The sequence below is a fragment of the Barbus barbus genome, assembly GCF_936440315.1.
Source record: "Barbus barbus genome assembly, chromosome: 31".
NCBI classification, from domain to species: domain Eukaryota; kingdom Metazoa; phylum Chordata; class Actinopteri; order Cypriniformes; family Cyprinidae; genus Barbus; species Barbus barbus.
In genome coordinates this window covers 7,160,206-7,184,241 of record NC_136759.1, presented here as the reverse complement: position 1 = coordinate 7,184,241, position 24,036 = coordinate 7,160,206, and the positions used below count along the sequence as shown (strand labels likewise).

General features: G+C 35.3%; 1 protein-coding gene across 2 annotated transcripts in view; it reads left to right on the top strand.

Moving 5' to 3' along the window:
- LOC306851657 (neurobeachin-like) overlaps positions 1 to 24,036 on the top strand; it is a gene marked incomplete at its 5' end in the record, with an annotated part of 296,026 nt that overhangs the window by 125,097 nt on the left and 146,893 nt on the right. For both annotated transcript variants that reach the window (XM_079388064.1, XM_079388063.1), the window contains 4 exons: positions 8,268 to 8,422; positions 10,131 to 10,248; positions 15,087 to 15,214; positions 20,810 to 20,871. In XM_079388064.1, coding sequence (XP_079244190.1) covers positions 8,268 to 8,422; positions 10,131 to 10,248; positions 15,087 to 15,214; positions 20,810 to 20,871 — 463 coding nt within the window. The remainder of the gene's footprint in view (positions 1 to 8,267; positions 8,423 to 10,130; positions 10,249 to 15,086; positions 15,215 to 20,809; positions 20,872 to 24,036) is intronic.

The window sequence follows — 24,036 nt, the reverse complement described above, 5'->3', positions numbered from 1 at the left end:
ATAACCACAAGACATAAATATATGCTGATTTCAGTGTAAAAAAAAGGGGGAAAAAACTGTTAAGTTATTTTTTTATATCTAATTTTACAACTAACACGCTAAAATGAATGTAAAAGTGATATAAACAGCTTAAATAATACATAGGTATAAACAATAGAAGATTTAATGAAAGTGCTTTTTATAAAATTATAAGCTTCAGATTTCTGCTTTTAAATCCTCAAAAAATGGTCAGCCACTCAAAGTGCCTCACCATCTTTTTTTTTATTTTTTTTTTTTACTTTATTATAATAATAAACCTACAAAATATCCTACAAAAGCTGCTGGTGTTGAGCTTTACTTGTGTTGAACCAGGAATGTTTTTTTTAAGGTTAACCCAAAATGGAAAATTCTGTCATTATTTGCTCGTGTCATGTTGCTTGAAACCTGTGTGACTTTATTTCTTCTGAAAACCACAAAATAAGATATTTTGAAGAATGTTGGTAACCAAACCATTCTGTTTCCCATTGACTTCCATTGTGTGGAAATGGAAGTGTTTGGTTACGAACATTCTTCAAAATAGTTTCTTTTGTGTTCCACAGAAGAACGGAAGTCATACAGGTTTGGAACAACATGAGGGTGAGTAAATAATGACCGAATTTCTCTGTAAGTGAAATGTAAGGATATGAACCTCCACTAGGTGTCAGCAGTATACATCAGCATGGGTGCCAGTGTGAAATCATATGGCTTTATCATGATTGAATGTTTCTTGTCACCAATAGCACTACAGTAGCCCATTTACTCCAGATGTATACGCACAAAGCCCTTAAAAGTACAGTGACCTTTTCTGTGTGCTTGCGATCCCTTCCGTGCCTTTAAACACTACACAGTACATCACAGTCAAACCATGATGAATTCTTGGATTAGTCTTTTCCCTGAGGAATAGCCATAATGATTTTCTTGGTCATAAGCAAGCTATAACTCACTTTAAATTCCCCATACTTTCTATCAGGAAGAATTGCTGTGTTTAAAAATGTCTCAGAGATGTGTTTGAGCGTTTTGTGGTGTGTTTACATTCCAAGGCCAGATAAAATCTCAGCGTGATTTGTCTCTGCTCTTAGCACATGTCTTCAGTTGCACTGCAAAGCTGTTGCTGTTCATGGCTGGCCAAAATCAACATATGTAAACAGAAATTGTTTAAATGGAAAAGATGATTTTTTTATAATAACCTGCTCACGCTGGCTAAAAATGATCTCCAGCTGGATGCGAGAAGGGTTTCGCTGTCTTAAACGCTTAATGAGTCTGTCTTTGATTCTTGGATAGCATGCTTAATGATTTGTTCATACTGGTCTCACAGACTTTTGCAATTATATTTGTGTTTCTTTGAATATTCAATATACACCTAAATGAACAGTGTATATATATTACACAATTATATATATATTTTGCGCCCTGCAAAAAAAAAAAAAATCTAATGTTACATTTTATTTGAACAGTTTTAAGTTTAAAACAACTTGAATACAACACTAGAAATGTGAACTAAAATAAAACTGTCAAAATAGACAAATAGGCAAATGTGTTAAATGTGAGAGCTTTAAAAACATTTAATTAATCTGACCGATTAAACCATGATATCTATTAAAGGATTAGTTCACTTTCAAATTAAAATGTCCTTATAATTTACTCACCCCCCATGTCATCCAAGATGTTTATGTATTTCTTTCTTCAGTCGAAATGACCGATCGTTTCACTAGATAAGACCCTTATTCATCGTCTGGTATATTGAAGCTGCACTGAAACTGTAATTTTGACCTTCAACCGTTTGGAGTCCATTGAAACTAACGATATGAAGAAAATTCCTGGAATGTTTTCATCAAAAACCTTAATTTCTTATCGTCTGAAGAAAGAAATACATTAGCATCTTGGATGGCATGGGGGTGAGTAAATTATCAGGACATTTTAATTTGAACTAATCCTTTAATTACAACAATTCAATATTCTATGAACCTAAAAGAATTTGTAACCGTTTTTACATCTATCGTTGAGTTGTTCATACGTAAAATGCTTATGGATGCTGTCGATACGCTAATAATTGTAATTAAGTTTCATAAATTAAATGTCTATGCTACAACCACATTTTACATATTTTTGTTGCATGTTGGCCTTTTATTGTACTATCAACAAATTGTCCAAACATCTCTGACAATGTCTGACTTTAAGCTATGGAGCCCCTAAAGGGACATAGTGTTGGAAAGAAAATTTAGGGTGAGTGGAAAAAATTTGGGGTGGGTGAAAAAAATAGCATTCTCTCGCAAAACGTTTGTGTTCCCTCACAAAACCAGTTGATTTCGAATAAAAACTTCCTGTTTACTTTACAGCTGGCATTGGTTCATACAGCTCTGTATGTTCATAATGGAGTAGTTCAGAGTTTGTTTGTTTTTTACTTGAACTCAAGTATAAATAAGTACAGTCAGTGCTTAGTTTAAAGGGTTAGTTCAACCCAAAATGAAAATTCTGTCATTAATTACTCACTCTCATGTCATTCCAAACCCGTAAGACCTTCGTTCATCTTCAGAACACAAATTAAGATATTTTTGATGAAATCAGAGAGCAATGGCTACCGTCAACTGTTTGCTTATAAACATTCTTCAAAATATCATCTTTTGTTTTCAGCAGAAGATTGAAACTCGTACAGATTTAGAACAAGTGGAAAATGACTACATTTTCATTTTCATTTTTGGGTGAACTATCCCTTTAAAACTCTGTCTCCTGTGAGACTAGGCCCAAATAATGTGCTTCTCCCTGCTTAGATATTGAGTCACGGGAACAATGGATCCATAGTAATGCATGCAACCGCCACAGATGAGGTGAGCCTGCTGACTAGTAAAGGTGGTGTGTGTGTAGATGTGTTTGTGAGTGTTAGGGAGGGTCTCCAGGGCGTTGATGACAGATTAAACAGAAGCGCTCCACCGCGCCCCTAGCTCCCCTCCTGTCGTCCTCACCCCTCAGCACCCTAATAGAAGCTGGCAGGCAGAAATGAGTTGCCATGGCAGAGTGTATTATTTTTGAAATGCTTTCACACAGGCCGTCCGCAGACGCTGGGTCGTACCACTCACTCCTGCATGCTTTAATGTCATCTGCCGGCCTTGAAATTGCTGTGTCTAATTGTTTGCCACCTGCCACCAAATGAGCTGCCAGACGTGGACAGGCTTCTTGGATTGTCTGTCAGAAGCTCAATAGATTGGGAGTGACAACATAAAAAAACCCTCAAACACAGGAGAGATCAGGATGATTCGCCCATCACAGTCTTTCTGGGACTTTCCAAAGGTGATATTTTTTCAGTTAGTATTGAATAACCAGGAAGCCGTGTTTGCAGATGGGACCGCCACCATGAAGAACTTGCTTTAGTCAATTTAAATCAAAGAGATGCATTTTAATACATTAACATCAGTACGTATTAATGCCAATTGATGGTATGCTAATAAACCGAGTGATACAACATAAGTTTGCCATTATATGAGAGCAACACAAATAATTATTGTTATTATTAATGTTCATTTATGCGCCAAATAGACCTGTAATCCTAATAGCCATTTCAAATAAAACATATAAACAATTTGCATTATTCATAGTCTACCCGAGATGAATCCGTGCTTTATTCAAAGTAAGTCAATTTAAAAAATCCTATTAATAAAATATGCGCGGGATAATTCATACATCATTCACAAGCTCCTGAATAATTCACGAGGAGTGTTCATATTTTATTAGAAGCTTGTTTATCAGTCTAATACTATCAACTCTACTTGTCAAATACCCGCAAGAAGCCAACATGTTATGACTAATAAATACTGTAGAAAAGCATTGCTTTGCAAATCTTTATGCTCGAAAGTGTTGCAAACTGAGGTTCAGGATTAATATTTGACTCATAATTTTGTGTTGACTCTACGGTAACATTGGAATGTCCATTTTACACACATTACTGATATGTTTATTTAATATTAATTCAATTACAAATAATTTTTTAGTAGTAATTATTTATATAAAGTGCTTTTGAATGGTGTTTCCACAAAACAATTAAATACAACAGGAACTGTTAACTATTTATTTATTGATGTAGTTCCACACTATTTTGTCTGCTGTGGTTCACAAATGGAGTTATTTTTACAGCATGTCCTGGCTGCTATTTTCCATAAATAAACATATATTTGAGCATCAAGCTTCACAAATGCCACAAAAAGCAAACAACAAAACAAAACAAAACAAAAAAAAAATGTAAAAGCAGTACATACAACTTGTTATCTGTATGTTCGGTTATACTACTCTGTTCTTCAGTGTAAAGTGCACTGAATATGATTTTGAGTGTAATTTATGTGTGTTGTTGTGCATGTGAGGCCAAGAAGTTTTAATTTGTATTCTAAAACTGTTACTTTTACACTGCCAAACCAAAAGTGTGGGGTCAGTAAGGTTTTATTTATTTATTTATTTATTACTTTTATTTTATTATTATTTACGTTTATGTTTATTATTATTATTATTTTATTATAATAATGATAATAATAATAATTATTATTATTATTATTATTTATTTATTCATTTATTTATGTTTAATGTTTTATTTATTACTTTTATTTTATTATTATTTACGTTTATGTTTATTATTATTATTTTATTATAATAATGATAATAATAATAATTATTATTATTATTTATTCATTTATTTATGTTTAATGTTTTATTTATTACTTTTATTTTATTATTATTTACATTAATAATAATAATAATAATTAGTATTATTATTATTTATTCATTTATTTATGTTTAATGTTTTATTTATTTATTTTTTTATGTTTTATGCTTTTTTATTATTATTATTTTAAATAAATTTAAATTGGACAAAATTGACAGTAAAAACATTTATAATGTTAAATCAGATTTCAGTTTTAAATGAATGTTTTTGTTTTCATAGAATCCTGATTAAAATGTCTCAAAAATGTCAGCACGTTTTCAATTTAAATTAATATATAATAATATATAATAATAATAATAATAAATATTTCTTAAATGCCAAATCAGCATATTAGAATGATTTCTGAAGGATCATGTGACACTGAAAACTGAAGTAATGGCTTTTTTGCCATCACAGGAATAAAAATACATTTTAAAATATATTAAAATAGAAAAACTTTTTTCCATTATTTGTAATAATATTTTACAATATCTTTCTTTCTTTCTTTCTTTCTTTCTTTCTTTCTTTCTTTCTTTCTTTCTTTCTTTCTTTCTTTCTTTCTTTCTTTCTTTCTTTCTTTCTTTTTCTTTCTTTCTTTTTCTTTCTTTCTTTCTTTCTTTCTTTCTTTCTTTCTTTCTTTCTTTCTTTCTTTCTTTCTTTCTTTCTTTGTGTGATTTTGAGAGTCTGTTTGTAGTGCTTAAGGGAAAGCACGTGTCACAGAATGTTTTTGCTTCCTGTCACGCCAGCGCGTTAAAGAGAGCGTGCCGTGGGGACGAGTGGCAGTCTCCCAGACAAGTGCTCTAATGGCTCCATCCTCTCTCTGTACAGTGTCTGAGGTCACATTGTGCGGCATCAGGAGGCTTAGCAGGTGACATTAGAACCAGCCCTGTGCTACATCACCCAAAACATGCAGATCTCTGTATCGGCCAGCATCTCGAACCACGTCAAGTCGTGATAAAAAAACCAGACCGATATACAGTACACCCCAACAAAATATAATTCCATCCTCTAAAGCACTTGACTGTGTCATGTGTATAATATCAAGCTAATCCTCTCCTATTCTTCGCTATCAGGCTAAGGTGGGTTTCCGTGAATCTGCGAAGCTCCAGAATGTCTGTGAAGACATGCAGGAGATTATCGGCGAGGTCAAGAGTTTAATCCAAACTCGTGATCCTGCTCATCTCCAGCACTATTTTCAGCTCCTTAGACTGTTGCCTCTGGAAGCCATGTGATTTCTTTCTACATCTATAAATTACTTGGAAAATAAAAGCTAAGTATAATTTCTTGAAAGCATAATTAAGTTGATTAGTATATTAAGGCCCTTTTTTAATGGTCTAATTTGTTTACTAGCTATATTTAGAGACGGTTTCTTTAATTAGCTTTCCAGAGATCGCAGCTGGCCAGTGTTGAGAGGGTCGAAGAAGGATGACAAGATGATTGCTGGTATTGTGATTGTGGCCTATTTTCTGCTGCAACAGGAGGGTTATTCCTGTTATTCAGTACTTTTTTTTTTTTTTTTAAAGTAGGGGAGCGCGGGGCACAAAGAAACGCGGGTTAGTTGTAACACACGTTTTTTTAATATTTCCACACATGCTAGCATAACCAAATTTACAGTATTTACTAGTTACCATATCAACATTATATAGAGAAAAAAAGTGCGCCAAAATTCAAAAATCTTTTGAAGATATCGCTGAACATTTATTTTACCACAGTAAAATTATATTTCTGGCTTAAGTCAATTTTTCATTTCAGTTTATATTACTAATTAAAAAGAGACAAATCTGCTATTATTTTACAATCTGTTTAGATATTTTTTTTAATGCCTAGATAACTAGCAGAAGACACTAACTGGTTTTAAATTAAAGTTGTGCAGATGGGGTAAGTTGTAACACTGTGTTACTATCTGCCCTGCCGTGCTATTCTATGACATTAGCGATGTAATTCTCATTATTTACTTTAATACATTTTAATGAGAAACGACAAGAAACCGGTGAATAAAGACTGACAATCATTGTTTAATGTTCAGAAATGATTATTTCAAGACATGGAAAGCATTTTGGCTCGTTTATATGGGCCGTCCCAGGTATGGTTGCAATGTGTTCATTATCAAACTCAAAAATCAGATTACTTTTAATTATTAAAAAACGCCATTATTTTATTTAAAATAAATAATTATTTTATTTTACTGACAAAATATTTTAGTTTATCTTGTATATTTTTTTCATAAGATAAGATAACATTTTAGGGTGTCATATGGTCATGTTACAACGTGCCCCTCAGCTGTTACAATGTACCCCACCTACGGGGCATGTTGTCACATTTCACTTCCAATTTTTGAGGGTAAATAAAGAAAAACGTATACACTGTATTTATGAAACAAAGCGACATATTTGTACTAGACAAGTGTGAAATTACTATGGATAAAAAATTATACTCCGAACACGAACTGGATTTACACAATTTGAGAAAGTCAAAAAGTGTTACTTTGTGCCCCGCTCTCCCCTACTTCCTGTGCATTTATTTTAAAAATTAATATACTTATGTTTAAGTATTTCTATAAAAGGATGCTCTACACTTTCATACATATGATCTTGTCTTGCTAAATCACTTAAATTAATTTTTACCATGATTATAAAGGTTAAAAAACAGAACAAGATGGAAACAGCCACTAAGAATTTGTTTAGATGAGGGTGTTGCCTTGTGATGTTTTGTTTTCTGATATTTGTGTTTATTCATATTTTCATATAGATAGATAGATTATTCATTATTTAGTACAATGTATTATTAATATCTCCTAATTATGCATTTTATTTACGACTAAAGCACTGAATTTTTGTTACACAGTGATTATAGTAATATTTATGTATACGTTAAATAATAAATACCATTTTTTCATTTAATATTTTTTAATAAATTATTTATACTTAATCCAATATAATGAGTTATAATGGAGCTGTGAAAATGTACTGTATTGTAGGAATGATCCATAAGATGAGAACCTCAAAAATGCACTGCTGTATCAACAGCAAATTTCTGCAGTGCACCTGGAAAGTATCTCCTGATGAATTTCACTCCGAGTTTGACATTACGTCGAGTCATAGCAGTGGACAAACAGAAGAAAAGAGAAATATACCCAAAACCCAGCAGTCACTGCTTTTGATTTTACTGTTTGTTTGTCCTGAACTCTCATTCTGTACAGTCGCAAGGCAAGCTCGGGCCAGCAGGAGAGCAGGATGTTTACTTTGCCTGCCGGTCTTTCCCTTGCCACTGTGACTGTTCAATCCATTCACTTTCATCCAGCCTGACTGGACTGTGGAAAACAGCCGTCAGTCTCCCTGCAGCTTAATCAACTGATTTCACATGCAATCATGTGTATTTATTGTTCTATTTTGCTTTGTTAGATTTGTTTCTTTTTGCTTATGTGGAATCTAGAAGCTTTTGTGGTAAAATCCTAGCTGTTTGGTCATATGTTTACACATTCGCCTTGCCAGGTTACAAGCACGGTTTGCCAGCTGCATCAAATCCAAGGTACATTTAGAAAAAGACTGTGAACTCTCTCTCACAGGAGTGTGGTGGTACAGGCCAAGAAGCCTCTCTCGGGCCTGACGGTGAACACAGTGGGCAGTTCTGGCTCCAGCAGCACCCTGACCTCTGCTAGCACCCCAAACATCTTCGCTGCTGCTTCGTCCGCTACGCCCAAGAGTATGATCAACACTACAGGTAAGCATCGTCTCGATACAATCTTACCTAAGCTCTTCTGGAATGTTGTTAATTATGGTAACTTTATAAGGACAGACTTTCTCCTTAAAAGTAGATATAATGGTCACAACCGCTCTCTGTGTTGTTAATGAGACGTTAATTTGAACGTGCTGGTGCTTAAGTGAATTTCCACTGAAATGCACGCTCTGCTCTGCTATTCTTAGAATAATTAAAGAGGTCATTCCTAAAATAATTCAAACTCAGGAAATTAGATTAAAAATTTGAGAAATTTAACGGTTTATCCACTAGAGGGCCCCCCTCACTATGTATTGCTTTCTCATACTAGATGTGAAAATAGGATCTGTGTGAAATTTCAAGGTTGTTATTGCAGCCACATGGAGACTATAAAGAAGTTACATTTCAAGCGTCTCCCTCAGGGTGCACATTATGAACACTATAGATTTTGCACTTGAGACTGGAGCTGTTATATAGGCCTATAAAGTGTGTGAAAGTGTGTGTATGTGTTTATTGCTCTAGGCAGGACATTCAGGCTTGGAAATATAATATTCGATTCTGTGGGATTCACTGAAACTATCTGGAATGGTAATTGTCCCCATTTGTTTATTTCATTGTTTTCAGTGTATGAGGAATTGAAAGCCAATTTTGGGTACCTCAGCTTTGAAGGACTGGTTTAAGCAACCTACTTATATTACATTTAGGGTTCAATAAGGCTACAGGATATCCGAGGAAAAATAGGACTTTTTGATTTGATTTCAAAACACTACAGTACTTCCCTATGTTTGTCACTATGTACTACAAAATTCATTGCAAAGGTCATGACAAAAACCATTTTTAATGTTGTGATGTATTTAATGTTTAATGTTGTGATAGCGTTTATTTGAAATTTAATTATTTTCACTTTTGACCAGTTTAATGTGTCTTTGCCTAAATAAATTTCTTAAAAAAAAAAAAAAACATACTGACCCCACAATTCAGTATATTTTGAGAACAGAAAAATGTATCACATTTCCCTTAAGAGAGGCTTTTAGTCCCCTTTGTCCATCATAAACCTCATTGAGATCTGCTTAGAATGCACAAGGGATGTTGATTTGGATTGAGGTTGAATCAGGCCAAGCTGCGCTTCCAGCAGAAGCCGTCAGAATGTTCATCTTGACGTTTCCCCTCATCTTGGTGTATTTGCTTATGGGTGGACACTCATCTCTGACACGGCGATTGATGGCTGCGTAATAGATTTCACATCCTCAGATGTCCCGTGACAGCTTGTGGTTTCACAGGAAGACAGTCTATTGCTGTGATGTATCTATCAGAAGCTCCCTGCCGCACAGGGCACTGTGTGGACACTGTGGCTTTGACAGAGAGAGAAATAAGAGGATTGTAAGATGGTGCTTCACTTTCTCAGGGGAGGCCAGAGTAATGGGGATGTTTCTCAAAGTTTGTGCCTCTGTAGTTATGTTGTTACCTGATGAAAAACCAGAAAGAGTATTTGATTTTAATGCAGCTGAAGGTTTAGTTGACAGTTGGTGAGGATGTAAAGTGGAAAACTGCAATGTCTAAGAAGTTGTGAGATAATTATAATTTTTTTAAATATTTATTTTTAAAAATTATAATTTATTTATAATTTCCTCTAAAGTCATCTTTTAAACTGAAAACATAGTTTAGTCTTAATTTAGTTGATATTTCTAACCTGTGATTTCTGGTTGTGTCACAGGAGCCACAGATGCATCCACTTCCTCTTCCTCCAGTTTTGTGAATGGAGCCACCAGCAAGAATCTGCCTGCGGTTCAGAGTGTGGCCCCCATGCCTGAGGACACCATGGAAAACATGAGGTGATTCAGAGTCCCAGGATGTGTGTTGAGGTCTAAGACAGACAGCTGGATAGAGATTCAGTTTGATGTTTATTTTGAAATGGGATGCTTGGATGAGCTGTGTTTGAAGATGTTGTAACCTTATATGTAATTTTATGAAAATAAGGCTGTGAGTATGGACTGTTCTATCTTAATATATATATCCTAAATGATAAATATATAAATATATCTATTGGTATAATTAACTATAGATAATTTTATATATAATATAATGCGATTTATATTTAATTATTGGTCAATATATATAGTCAGTTTCTAAAAAAAATTAACAAATAGTAAAATTTTAATAATATTGTGTATCCCTAAGCTTAAGTCTCTTATGCTCACACAGGCTGTATTTATTCAATCAAAAACACAATAAAACAGTATTACAGTAAGATGTTTTTTTTTTTAAATGCAGTCTATTTCTGTAATGCAAAGCTGAATTTTCATTAGCCGTTACGTCAGTCTTCAGTATCACATGATCCTTCAGAAATCATTTTAATATTATGATATTTTTGATTAAATAAATGCTTTCTGGAGGAGCATAAGAAACATCAAAAACATTAAAAGATAGTATTTAAAATTCTAATAATTTAAATATCCTATTGTAAATAGATTTTTTTTTTTTACCAGCCATAGCATGAAAATAATTGCTGTTGTATCCCTGCTTAATTATTATTATTTTTTCTGAATTAATCAAATTTTCATGATTTTCAAATCTTCACCTGGTAACACCTCACAATAAGGTGCCATTTGTTAACTATACTTAATGCATTAACTAACATTAACAAACAATAAACAGTACATGTAGTACAGTATTTATTCATCTTTGTTAACGTTAGTAAATAACAGTAATTCATTGTTAGTCCATGTTAGCTCAGGTCCATTAACTAATATTATACTACGGGGCCGTTGAATGCTTGAATCTGATTGGCTGACGAACGTTCTGAGGTGTGCAATTATTTTCAGGGAAACGCACGGCGAACGTAGTTCCAGGCAGCTTTCTTGACCGCATTACAGTTCCATATCACTTCGCATCGTTGTCAGCGCTGCCCTGACGATTTTATCAGTTAGCCTAGTGTAGCAATTTAAAGGCTACACATGACATTTCTCACTAGCGAGGTAATAACAGCGCTGCATCTTAAAGCAGACTTACAGTTTAGAGACGGTGCTTCAGAACACTGTTGAGGGACACACAGAGGTAGCCTAATTCATACAAGCTCTCTCTCTCTCTCTCTCTCTCTCTCTCTGTTTCTCTTTCTCTGTGTCTCTGTCTCTCTCGCTCTCTTTCTAATAACTTCATTATTAACTGCATTAGTCTGCTATCAACGGCTCAAGCCTCCATTGCCAGCTTTAAAATGACGTTTTGGAACTAGCAAAAGAGTCGTTGGATGAGATGCGGAAGAAATAATCCTACTCACAATAGCGATTTAAGTAGAAAAACCGGACGAATCCCTTGAAATATATAATCTGATCGATGTCTTGAGGTGTGGCAACCGTAGTATAAGCGGAACTCCGCTTCGCGTCGTGGCCGCATCACCACCTCGGGTGTGCATTATTTTTCTAATAATTCAACGGCCCGTCGTCAATTATTCCTTACTTAATAGCTACAACTTTTCATTTTAATAATGTATTGGTAAATGTTGGAATCAGTATTAATAAATGTTTTAGAATGCTTTAGTTAACTAATGTAGTTAACTAATGTTACCAAATTGAACTTTATTGTAATGCGTTTCCATCTAAGAGCCAGATTTACTAAACAGGATAAAATAGCGTTAGAGCGCAATTCCATAAAACATAACTGTGTCCATGCCTTTTCAGCGCTCATTTCTCACTTCATGTTTTTAGCAAATGCTGACAGTAGTTTTTTAACGCCAAATGGGGGTTTGGCCCTAATTTAAAAAATTTAATAAAAAAATAGTTGGAAAGATGTTTTTTTCGTGTTTTGATGGCTGAATAATTTACACAATTTACATAATAGTGCAACTCATTAGCACTTATATGTCAGTCCCTCACAGCTTCATTTGCATAAAATTAAACATAACATCTACCTTCACTGAAGTCCGTATTTCCTGGCAGATTAATTATTAAATTATTAATAATACATTTAATTATTTATTGAATGTTAGTGTCTTATATGTAGCCACCATATAAAAATAGCAATAACTTGAAATTATTATAGTGATGATTTGTTTAGAATAATTACAAATTTTAAATGTTTAAAAAGTGTGTAATGCTCACTAAGGCTGCATGTATTTGATGAAATATAATTGTTTTCTATTTTAAAATTTAATTTATTCCTATGATGGCAAAGCTGAATTTTCAGAAGCCATTACTCCAGTCTTCACATGTCACATGATCCTTCACATATCAGTGTATATTATTTCTCACAATACCCCTTTAATATGATATAAAACACACCCTTAAATGGCGTATTGCTTTATTTGAGCATGTCAGTGAGTGGGAAGTATTTCCTCTGTCAGCACCTCATCAGATGCGTTTGTGTTCGTTCAGTTTTTATTATCACTGCCACAAGAGGGGGTCAGAACTCAGCCTTGTTTTTTCATGTTTACAGACATTGTGCCTTTCCTTTGTTTTGGGCAATGGGCGACAATCATTTGACTTTTTTATAATGTTGTGGTTGCGACAAACAACACACCCCACACCTCTCATATCGCCTGTCCTCTCTCTCACTGGCCACCACGGGTGTTTGAGCTGTCAGAGGGGGCTGCTCGAGCGCTAATGCAGAGAAATCAGTGTGCGTAGGTGTTTTGGGGAGTGTGTGGAAACCATGCTGACCTTGGCTCCATCCTTTCACCTCGTCTAATGCTCTGTGACAGACATCTCACAGACACGCCACCGTCTGACTACACAGGAGAAAGAGTGTGTGTGCGCGTGCGGCTCTCTCACTCATGCTCTCCGGGGACCTCACACACACACATATATACACACTTTTTGTGGCTCCTCCACCGCGCCAGGAATCGCAAATCAGTTGCCATGGCAGCAGTAACCGACACCACTTACTGGGAGTGTGAAGTCAATGATGAAACTGTCTGGATGCAGAGGCTGTGATGCCTAACCCGCACTCCCAGAGACAAGAGATGGGATTCGCTGTCGCTGCCTGCATGTGTCTCATTAGTTTTTCTTGATTTTTTTTTTTCTTTTTTCCCCACTTACTTTCATGACACACAATAGCCGTTAGGGTTGACTTTTTCGCAATAAGCACACCAAAAAGGAAGCACAGTATTTTCAAAGCTTAAGATCTAATTATCATCAGATTTGCAACTGAGACAAGCAAATCCGAGGAAATTTGCATGCTTATACAACAAAATCCCTAGGAGTTGCTCAGGATCTCAGTTTTAAGGTATTATTGTGGTAACCAAGCCTTAAAATACTGGTTTTGCGCAATATTTTTTAATTCTATAAATAGTATAGTAAAATATAGTACAGTACTAACTGTAAGGACTGTAAAATAAAGTGTTTTACCATATGGGTTACACTTTATTATACAGTGTACTTATCAAAAAAGTACTGGTAGTACATGGGTTCAGGTTAGGTTTAGGGGTTCAGGGGCAGTACCTAGTTATTATACAGTTATTGTAATTGTTATATTAAGTACAAATAAAGGGTTACACTTTATTTTAAGGTGTCCTTGTTACAGTGTAATTATACATTTATGTACTGAGAAATATTAATTAACAACATGTACTTACTATAGGGTTAGGGTTACTTGCATGTCATTATGCATAATTTATTTTTATTATAATAGTAAGTACATGTAACTTGTAACAATGACACCTTAAAATAAAGTGTTACCAAAAAGTGAATATATGCTAAATATGCTGGTACTATAAGTACTGGTAGCTATTTTATCTGTGTGAAATTGTTTGAATCATTATATAACAATTGGTCATTTTTTTTTTTTTTTTTTTTTTTCAAATTCTAACAAAAAAATGTATGAATACTAGTGTATGCAATGCAAACTGTTACAAACCTTTAGACACATTTGACTGATTTTGTGCATCATGCCTGAATAACCTTTTGATTTAAAACCATTTTAATTGAAAATATCTAATAAGCAAAACAAAACAAAAAAAGCTAAGTGATTAAATTCTTAAAATTAGTTTTGTAGACAAATATAAATTGGGCCTTTATATATAGGGACAAAATAAGTTTTTGAAAATACCTACATTTCTGCACCGATTACTCATAAAATGAGGTCTGATCTTTATTTAACTTTATTTAATAACTTAATACCATACAAGTATTGTACTTTTTCACAATTCCAACAAAAAGTATTAATTCTAACAAGTTAGCTTTCATTTGGCGTTAGTGCATCTTGAAATATTACAGTAAAATTTAACAGTAAAGTTTGGTCTTTGTACCACAGCTTCTCTGTTTTGGTGGTTGTGTAAGGATTCTCAGCTCAAATTATTTAGCTCATTGTTAGGACCCCAGGCTGTTCTGGAGCTGGCCGATGCCATAAGCAAGAACAGCTTCCAGTATTTTTTCCAGAACCACTAACATGCTTGTTTTCTTGTGGTGTTGGACTCCTGTAGGGAACATGTAGTTCTCTTTCTTTTTTTCGCGAGCTGGCGTTGTACTTTGTTTTTGTTGTCGGAGCCTAGGATGTTCAATCTGAAGTTATCTGCAGCTGGCTAGGTCTATAGGCATTGGTTTGGTCTATAGTGGTATATTAGTGTGCCATATTACTGGTTAAGTAACATTTCATGGTATCAATTCATGTTTTTTTCTTGATATGAATCAAGATGTTTTTATTTCAGCTTCTATAATGTATTTACTTTGTCTACCCACAGTATCACCACTAAACTGGAGCGAGCTCTGGAGAAGGTGGCCCCATTACTGAGGGAGATCTTTGTGGACTTTGCACCTTTCCTCTCTCGTACACTGCTGGGCAGTCATGGTCAGGAGTTGCTCATTGAAGGTACTGATCCTAAATTCTTCCCCTCTCTCTCCATCTGTTTCTCTTTTGCACATCATTGTGTATTACATGGTCATGCTGGTACAAGTGTGTAACCATGCACTGAATTGCACCAGTAATGCTGTGCATACTGTTATAAACCTTTAGATACATTTAACTGATTTTATGTTTCTTACCTGAATAATGTACGTTTTAAATTGTGTGTATGTGTGTGTGTACATGTATTGTATGTGTATATATGTATGTATGTGTAAATTGTGCATAGTCACACACATTTTAAAAGTACGTTAAATATTTATATTTGGTTGAAGAGACAAAGGAAAAAAAAACTAAAAAAACCCTTGTCATTTTCTACAGTGTGTACACCACCAATCAACAGTCTGGTGTTAGTTAGATTGTTTAAAAAAAAGAAATTAATACTTTTATTCAGCAAAGATGCTTTAAATTGATCTAAAGTGACAGTAAAGTCATTCATAATGTTACAAAATATTTCCATTTCAAATACTGTTCTTCTGAACTTTCTATTCATCAAAGAATCCTGGCAAAAAGTTTTGACGAAAATATTAAACAGTATTACTGTTTTCAACATGGATAATAGCCCCCCCCCCCCCACCAAATCAGAATATTAAAATAATTTCTCAAGGATTATGTGACACTGAAGACTGGAGTAATGGAGCAAATTCACATCACAGGAATAAATTACAGTTTAAAATATATTAAAATAGAAAACAATTATTTTAAAATGTAATATCATTTCACAATATTAATAAATGTTACCATATTTTTGATCAATTAAATGCAGCTTTGGTAAGCATAAGAGAACCCAAACCTTTGAAGACTTTTACTTATTGTTTTATTTGGTTGTCTTTTCTCTTTTTCCCCTTACATCTGAGGTGCATGGAGCTACCTTTTGGAGTTCACTTCCCTTCTCTAGCTGGCTGTGATGGGCCACACACACATACTCGCACACACTTTCTCTCTCGCATTTCGGCTCACATGGCAAGGCAACGTCTCTTTGAATGGGAACCCACACTCCAGGCTCTGTTTTGTGGCTTTTTTACCTTTCAGCCTCAGTGCCAAATCATAGTGTACGTCCCCCTCACCGCTCAAAGCCAGTTTGTTCCGACTAATGTAGCTCCGCATTACGGCACGCTGGAAATATGTGTCTACAGCTCAGGCAGCCATTTCATGAAAGAAATACTCAGAAACACATTCTGCTCTGGATTCAAGCTCTCCTTTTTATGAATTATAACTGCCAGTTTTCTGTCTTTAACTTCGTATTCGTACTTAATCCTGTCCACATTAGGAAGCATCACGGTTTTGGTTGCCTGCTGAAAACAGACGTAAGGTGACAATTTCATGACCTTACTTGTGAAATCTAGTCAATTGAGTCGGTGTTTTGCTCTCAGATATTGTAGTTGCAGACTCTACCAGAAGGGGCAAACTAGACCTTGCTAAACTTGACACATCATTGACCCCATGGTTTGGTAAGATTTAATTTCCCTAAACAAATGCATGGTGATACTAGGGCGCTATGAGGTTGAAAAAGTATGCTGGGTGGTTTTTAGCCCATTGCTATGTGGTTTGAAGGGCGTTATAAGTGGTTGTGATAGCCTAACAAATTTAAAGAAATAGCTCAGCCAAAAATGAAAATTGTGTCATTATTTACATACTCGCATGTTGTTCTAAACCTATTTGACTTTATTTTTTCTGTGAAGCATAAAAGAAAATATTATATATAGCATGTATTATAAATATACATTTACATTTGTGCATTAGGAAATGCTTTTATCCAAAGGATTAATAATGACAAAAAATGTATTGCTGCAATAGATTGTAAATATTAGCTATATATATATATATATATATATATATATATATATATATATATATATATATATAAAATGCCATTCACCCAAAATATGTTTTAAGAGTAGAAAATAAGTATTTATTGCTCATTTAAATTATAAATGATAAATATGTGTGTGTAAAACTTACCCAAAATGACTTCATTTACCCCAAATGTATTTTAAGGGTAGAAATAAATTTTTATGCTCAATGAAATACATTTTGTAATATATTTTATATATTTTTTATATTTAAATATAGCCAGAAAGAATTTATTTTTTCCGTATGGGATGCAGTAAAAGTCAATGGGGTCCACTGATATTTTAAACCCAAGGTTCTTTAAAATATATTTTGTGTTCTGCAGGTTTGCAGCGACATACGGGTGAATTAATAATGACATAGTATTCTTTTTTTTGGGTGAACTATCCCTAAGTCATCCTCTGGCCAACCAATCCTCACACTATCCAACTTGAAATGACATTGACTGTGCTTGTGCATTGCCATTGCGATCCTCCCCAAATGAACCCCAGTCCCACATAACAGCAGCTTCCTCAAAGATGACTCTTTACCCCTGCATTAATTTGTCCAGCATGTTAACACTATCCCATTACCAAAATAAGTGATGTCTGTTGTCCCACCTCCTTCTCTTCCTCTCTTCCTCAACCTTTCACAGCTGAAATACTGTTTCACTCTGCGCAAAGGCACCCTATTTACCCATAATTACCCTTCATCCATCACTCGGCCCGGCACTAGGGGTCAAGCCCCTGCCTGGCCTCCCTCCAGCCACTCGTTCACTGGGGGCAATTATATCCCACTCGCCCTTGGACAGCCTCTCGACACTTGGTGTTTGAGTGCGAGGCCCCTGGGCGGAACACTGCACTTCTTGTGAGAGCTGACCGCCCAACTCTGCGACGCTTCAGCCCTCTGACAATGTCACATTCACACCAGTGAGGCTTAACTGGAAAGCATGGCGACTTGCTGTTTAAATAGAATGCATTTAGTTTGTCCAGCAGTGTGATCCAGAGGTCAGGCCTGCCACCTGACTGAAGAGAGGAACCCTGGTGGGGAATCGCTGTGTGTACGGCCTCATCTCACCCTCATAAATGAGACAGAGAGATTGTTGGGACTTGAACTCTTGGCCTCTGAAATATTACGGTCATAACTTCACAGACTGAATGGTTTAGGAGAGATCATTCATGGTGAAAGGACGTTTAAGTGGGTAACGAGACAAGTGGTGCTCTCAGACAGAAGTGAGCTGAATGTAAAGCTACATTTTTAGGACAGTTTTACCACAGATTGTGTGTATACAGATTTAATTGGGGTTTACAGTTTTGATTTGAAATGTTGAATTTCTGAAGAAAATTACTTGCAAAATGATCTGCCACAATTCTGGGGTGGTTGCCAGGACATAGAAATGAGGTTGCTAAGGTGTTCAGGGTGGTATCATAATGTGACTAGTGTATTTGTTGATGTTTTGTGGTGGGATGTTAGCTAAGCTAACAGTAAACTGCTGGTTGCATATAAACTTTTAATCACATGTGACATGACCCATACTTTTTTTGTTTGCGTTTTCGTAAAACTTTCTCACACTCTACTGGTTTGGCTTCGTTTGCACATCTCATAAGCATGTCTTCTTCTATCGGATTGCATCTGGAAGGGCTAAATTACGTGTGCTACAGCGCTATACTGGTCAAATGACATTATTGCAGGCCTGTCATATGGGATCAAATGACTATTTGACAGCAAACATTTTTGTTGACAATTTTTCATTGTCAATGTTACCCGAAAATGTTGACTAATTGTTTCAGCCTCACAGGATTAGTTCACTTCCAGAATAGAAATGTCCTGATCATTTACTCATCCCCATGTCATCCAAGATGTTCAAGTCTTTCTTTCTTATCAGTCAAAAAGAAATTAAGGTTTTTGAGGAAAGCATTCCAGGATTTTTCTCCATATAGTGGACTTCAACAGGGACCAGTGGGTTGAAGGTCCAAACTGTAGTTTCAGTGCAGCTTCAAAGGGCTCTACGTTATCCTAGCCGAGGAGTGGGGGTTTTATCAAATGAAACGATCGGTCATAATAAAAATACTAATTTAAATACTTTTTAATCACAAGTGCTCGTATTGCACTAGCTCTGCAATGCGCGTCCACGACTTCATGTTTTACAGTGTCATATTGGAAAAGTCACATGTGACATAGGTGGAAGTACCGACCTAGTGTTTACAAAGCAAACGTGAAAGACTAAATCAAACACCCTTTACAAAAACAAGTAAAACAATGATGTCGGACGATTTTGAAGTTGGAGGAGAAAATCAGATGGAGTTCGGTACTACTTCTGCCTACATCACATGACCTTTCCAACGTGACTACGTAATTCATGAAGTCATGCATGCGCATCGCAGAGCTAGTGCAAGATGAGCATTTGTGAAAAAGTATATACATTTATTTATTTAGAAAAAGACTGATAATTTCACTAGATAACACCCTCGGCTAGGATCATGCAAAGCCCTTTGAAGCTGCACTGAAACTGCAATTTGGACCTTCAAGTCATTGGCCACAATTGAAGTCCCCTATATGGAGAAAAATCTTACATTGTTTTCCTTAAAAACCTTAATTTCTTTTCGACTGAAGAAAGAAAAGAAGTGGAAGTGAACTAATTAACTTTGAACTTGTTTCTGCTTTATTGTGCACCAAATGAAAAACAAAAATCTAGCCAGTTAGAAAATTGACAGCACACATAACCCACACAAATGAGGCTAGTTACATGGCAAAGTTGAATACTTATAGTAATAATAGTAATAATGACACAATAGTCAATAATCTTTCATCACTTCCACTGAATCTCATCACACCACATTCATACTGAGCTCTGTCTCTCTCTCTCTCTCTGTCCCCCTCATCTTTCTCTCATTAGAGTCCTGTCTCTCTGACTTTACTGGCTCATGCAAACAAGGACATCAACTATGTGCTGTGTTTGTATGTTAATGCAGGTGTGCGTATGTGAGTGTGTGTGTTTGAGAGAGAAAGTTTGTCTTATATGTCTGGCAATAATTGCACATGTCATTTACAATTACCTTGTTTATCAGTGAGGTTAACCAACTGTCCTTTATATTCAATGAACAACAGGCTTTTCATTTAAAACGGCATATTTTACTGAAACATCATCTGATTTGAAGAGAATGGTGCCTGTATGAGAAAAAAAGAGATGTGCCTATATGTACCCCTGTACTAAAATTCCTGCCCTCACATTTTTGGAAGATATATTGTTCTATCTGTATCAGTGGCGTCCTTATTCTAGCAAGGTTTGAGAAGTATGCAAGCGAGACCATGGCCTTGGCTTTAGATCTCACACTGGCATGCAGCAGATGACCTCTGACCTCTCGAGACCTTATTAGTGACCCCGCGAGCTGTTAGCCTTAACGCACTGACGACAAGAGACATTCAGTCTCAACTTCAAAACATAACTCATCAGAACTGGCCTGGATGATTGCGTGACATTAAATGGTTGCATTTTGGGACAATTCAGTACACTTTTCTGAGGCCATGTGGACAGCCTGCCCTTGACTAACCCTTGCAGATGTATAACATGCATAGTTATGATAGGTAAAAGCAAATGTAAAAACAAACAATCTCTAAGGTTTGTTTTGCTTTTGTGTGTGTGTGTGTGTGTGTGTGTGTGTGTGTGTGTGTGTGTGTTTATGAATATGGGGAAGAAGAATGATTAATTTCTGTGTTCTTTCTTTTCTCTAGGTCTGGTGTGCATGAAGTCGAGCACCTCGGTAGTGGAACTAGTTATGCTGTTATGTTCTCAGGTGAGTTATCTCTCTTTTTTTGTTTTCTTTATCATTCTAATGTTGTTTCCAGCTGCATGACATATTGTCTATTGTTAATAGTCACAATGAGCTGGTTAAATATTTGTCTGGATGACAATACACAAACATGACTGCTCATTAACACATTCATTTCTCAAAGCCAACCTCAAGTGAAATGTCAAACCAGACTCGGCCTATGATATTAAAGCTATCACCCTCACCCTCGAGCCATTCTAGGTGAATATGACTTTGTTCTTTGAGATGAATACAACTGGAGTTATATTAAAATATGTCCTGGCTCTTCCAAGCTTTATAATGGCAGTGAATGGTGGTCGAGATTTTGAAGTCCAAAAAAGTGCATCCATCTATAATAAAATGTGCTTCACACAGCTCCAGGAGTTTAATAAAGGCCTCCTGAAGCATATCAATGCATTTTTGTATGAAAAATATCCATATTTAAAACTTTATAAACCGTAATCTCTGGCTTCCATGAATCAGAAGTACAAAACGAGGATGTGTAAAGAAAAATATTAGAGGATTTTGATATAAGCCTAGAGGAGACTGGTTTTCTGTTTCCTAAACAAAGGAAACTTTGCTTCCTTTGCTCCTGCATATTCTCAATGGAGTTTATGCTATGATGGATAGATGCACTTTATTAGAATTCTATTGGACTACTCAATATCAACACCCATTCACTGCCATTATAAAGCTTTTTTATATATAAATAATTTTATATAAAAAAATGACATTTTTTAGTACGACTCCGATTGTATTCGTCTGAAAGAAGAAAGTCATATACACCTAGAAAGACTTGAGGGTGAGTAAATCATGGGGTAATTTTAATTTTGTAAAGCCTGACATATGAAATATTAGTCAGAAATATAATGATAATTTTTTTGGACAACCTATTAGTATCATATTTGATACATCAAGCTTTTTGAACTCATATAATATGATATAGAAAAAAATATATAGCTCATACTGTATTTTAAGAGGAGAAAATACCTCAGTTATATTCAGAGACCAAAAATATTAAAATTTGGTGCAGTTATGTCAACAGTTATGGCCAAAGTTGAAAGTAAAAAATGTAAGTTGAAATTCTAATAGTTTGTAGTGTAAATCAATGAGAGGCTACTTAAATTATGAAATGTTTTTCTGGAAAGACTGTAATTTAGAGGCCTTTGAAATGTGTGTATCATATATAATACAGTAGGCATTACAGGGTTAAATTATTCCTACCTTTTCCCACATTTTTCTTTCTTGGACTGAAAGTATTGTAACCCCAGCTCATGTAAACACACCGCAGTCGTCTTCCCTTTAAATCCCAGTGACATATTACAGCTCGCTGACCTTCGGAGTCTCTTGTTAAGCCTTCCCTTTCAAAGGGGTCAGGGTCCCGATGTTGTACTCAGAGCGGGAGATATTTAACATACCTTCTGTCAGCCCATCACTCTTGCGCCGGGAGTCCATAAGGAAGCCATTACCTCAGCATCTCTTTCTCAGAATCCAGCCGGTCGGAGAGCTCGGCGGGGCAGGAGCTTTTAGTTGTTGAATGGCACCTCTGACTCTATGCAGTCCATACCACTAACCTTGAGTCGATCTGTACATTTGCTATTAGTTTGTCCTGACAAAAGTGTGTCCTCCAGACGCTGTGGCGCTCCGGATGCGTCCTGCTGTTCTACTCTTCTCCTTTTGAAGATTTCAGACATCCTTTCCCTGGTTGCATTGAACGTTTGGATTTTATTATTATTTTTTTAGCTCGTATCTGTTTTATGCCGTCTGCCCGCTTTGTTGCCACTTGGATTTATTGCCGAGTGAAGCATCACATTGAGACTCTAGCTCCTGGTTTTCTCTTCCTCCGCCCCTGTTAGACATATAATGTTACCAGATCTCCAAGAGCTCTTGCCATTAGAAGCTCCCAGGGTAAAAACAGCCTGATATATCGATTGCCCAAAGAGGGGATGAAACCAGAGCCTGGGCCCAAAACGGCTTTCAGACGTCGGAAAGTCTCTGTGAAGCCAAAGCCTTCATAACCGGCTCGCTGTAGGATCTGATTTAGAACATGTTGCCCAAACCAGAGGGCTTGAAAAACAAAAGGCTTGATTCTTTAGATGAGCGGGTGAGTGAGAGAGGAAGTACAAGAGAATTAGAGGAAGGGAACGAATTAGGGTCGGTAAGATTTTTTAATGCTTTTGAAAGAAGTCTCTTATGCTCACCAAGGCTGCATTTATTGGATCAAAAATACTGTAAAAAACTGTTATATCGTGAAATATTATTACATTTGAAAATAATTGTTTTCTAATTTGATGTATTGTAAAATGGAATTTATTCCCGAGATGGAAAAGCTGATTTTTATGCAGTTGTGCTGCATAATATTTATTTATTGATTTTCAGAATTTTTTGATGAATAGAAATTTCAAAATAACAGCATTTATTTGAAACTGAAATTTATTTTGTAACAAACAATATTCAAGAAACCTTTTTTTGTTATTATTGATGTTGAATACAGTTGTGCTGCTTGATTTTTTTATTTTTTTTTGGAAACCATGAGAATTTATTCTTAAGAATTCTTTGAACAATAAACAGTTATTTCGTAACAATGGTCAAAAACACTTTTCATTATTATTGCTGTTGAATACAGTTGTGCTATATATAAATATGGAAGTGCAAAAGACCAGCACTTATCTGAAAAAAAAAAAAAAAAAAAATATATATATATATATATATATATATACACACTCACACACACACACACACACACACACACACGAGATACATACTTATAAATACTCCTTTTCATTCAAACTATATATACAGCGGGTAAAATAAGTCTTGAACACGTCACCGTTTTTCTCAGTAAATATATTTCTAAAGGTGCTGTTAACATGAAATTTTCACCAAATGTTGGTAACATACAAACACATACATACGGTAACAACCCAAGTAATCCATACATCCATGACAGTTATGTGTAATGAAATGGAATGACAGGGAAAAAGTATAGAACACACTTACTGAAATTTATTTAACACTTAGTACAAACGCCTTTTTTGGTAATGACAGGTTGAAGATGCCTCCTGTATAGAAAAACTAGTTGCATGCATTGCTCAGGTGTGATTTTGGCCCATTCTTCTATACAAATACAAACAGTCTTAAAATATTGAA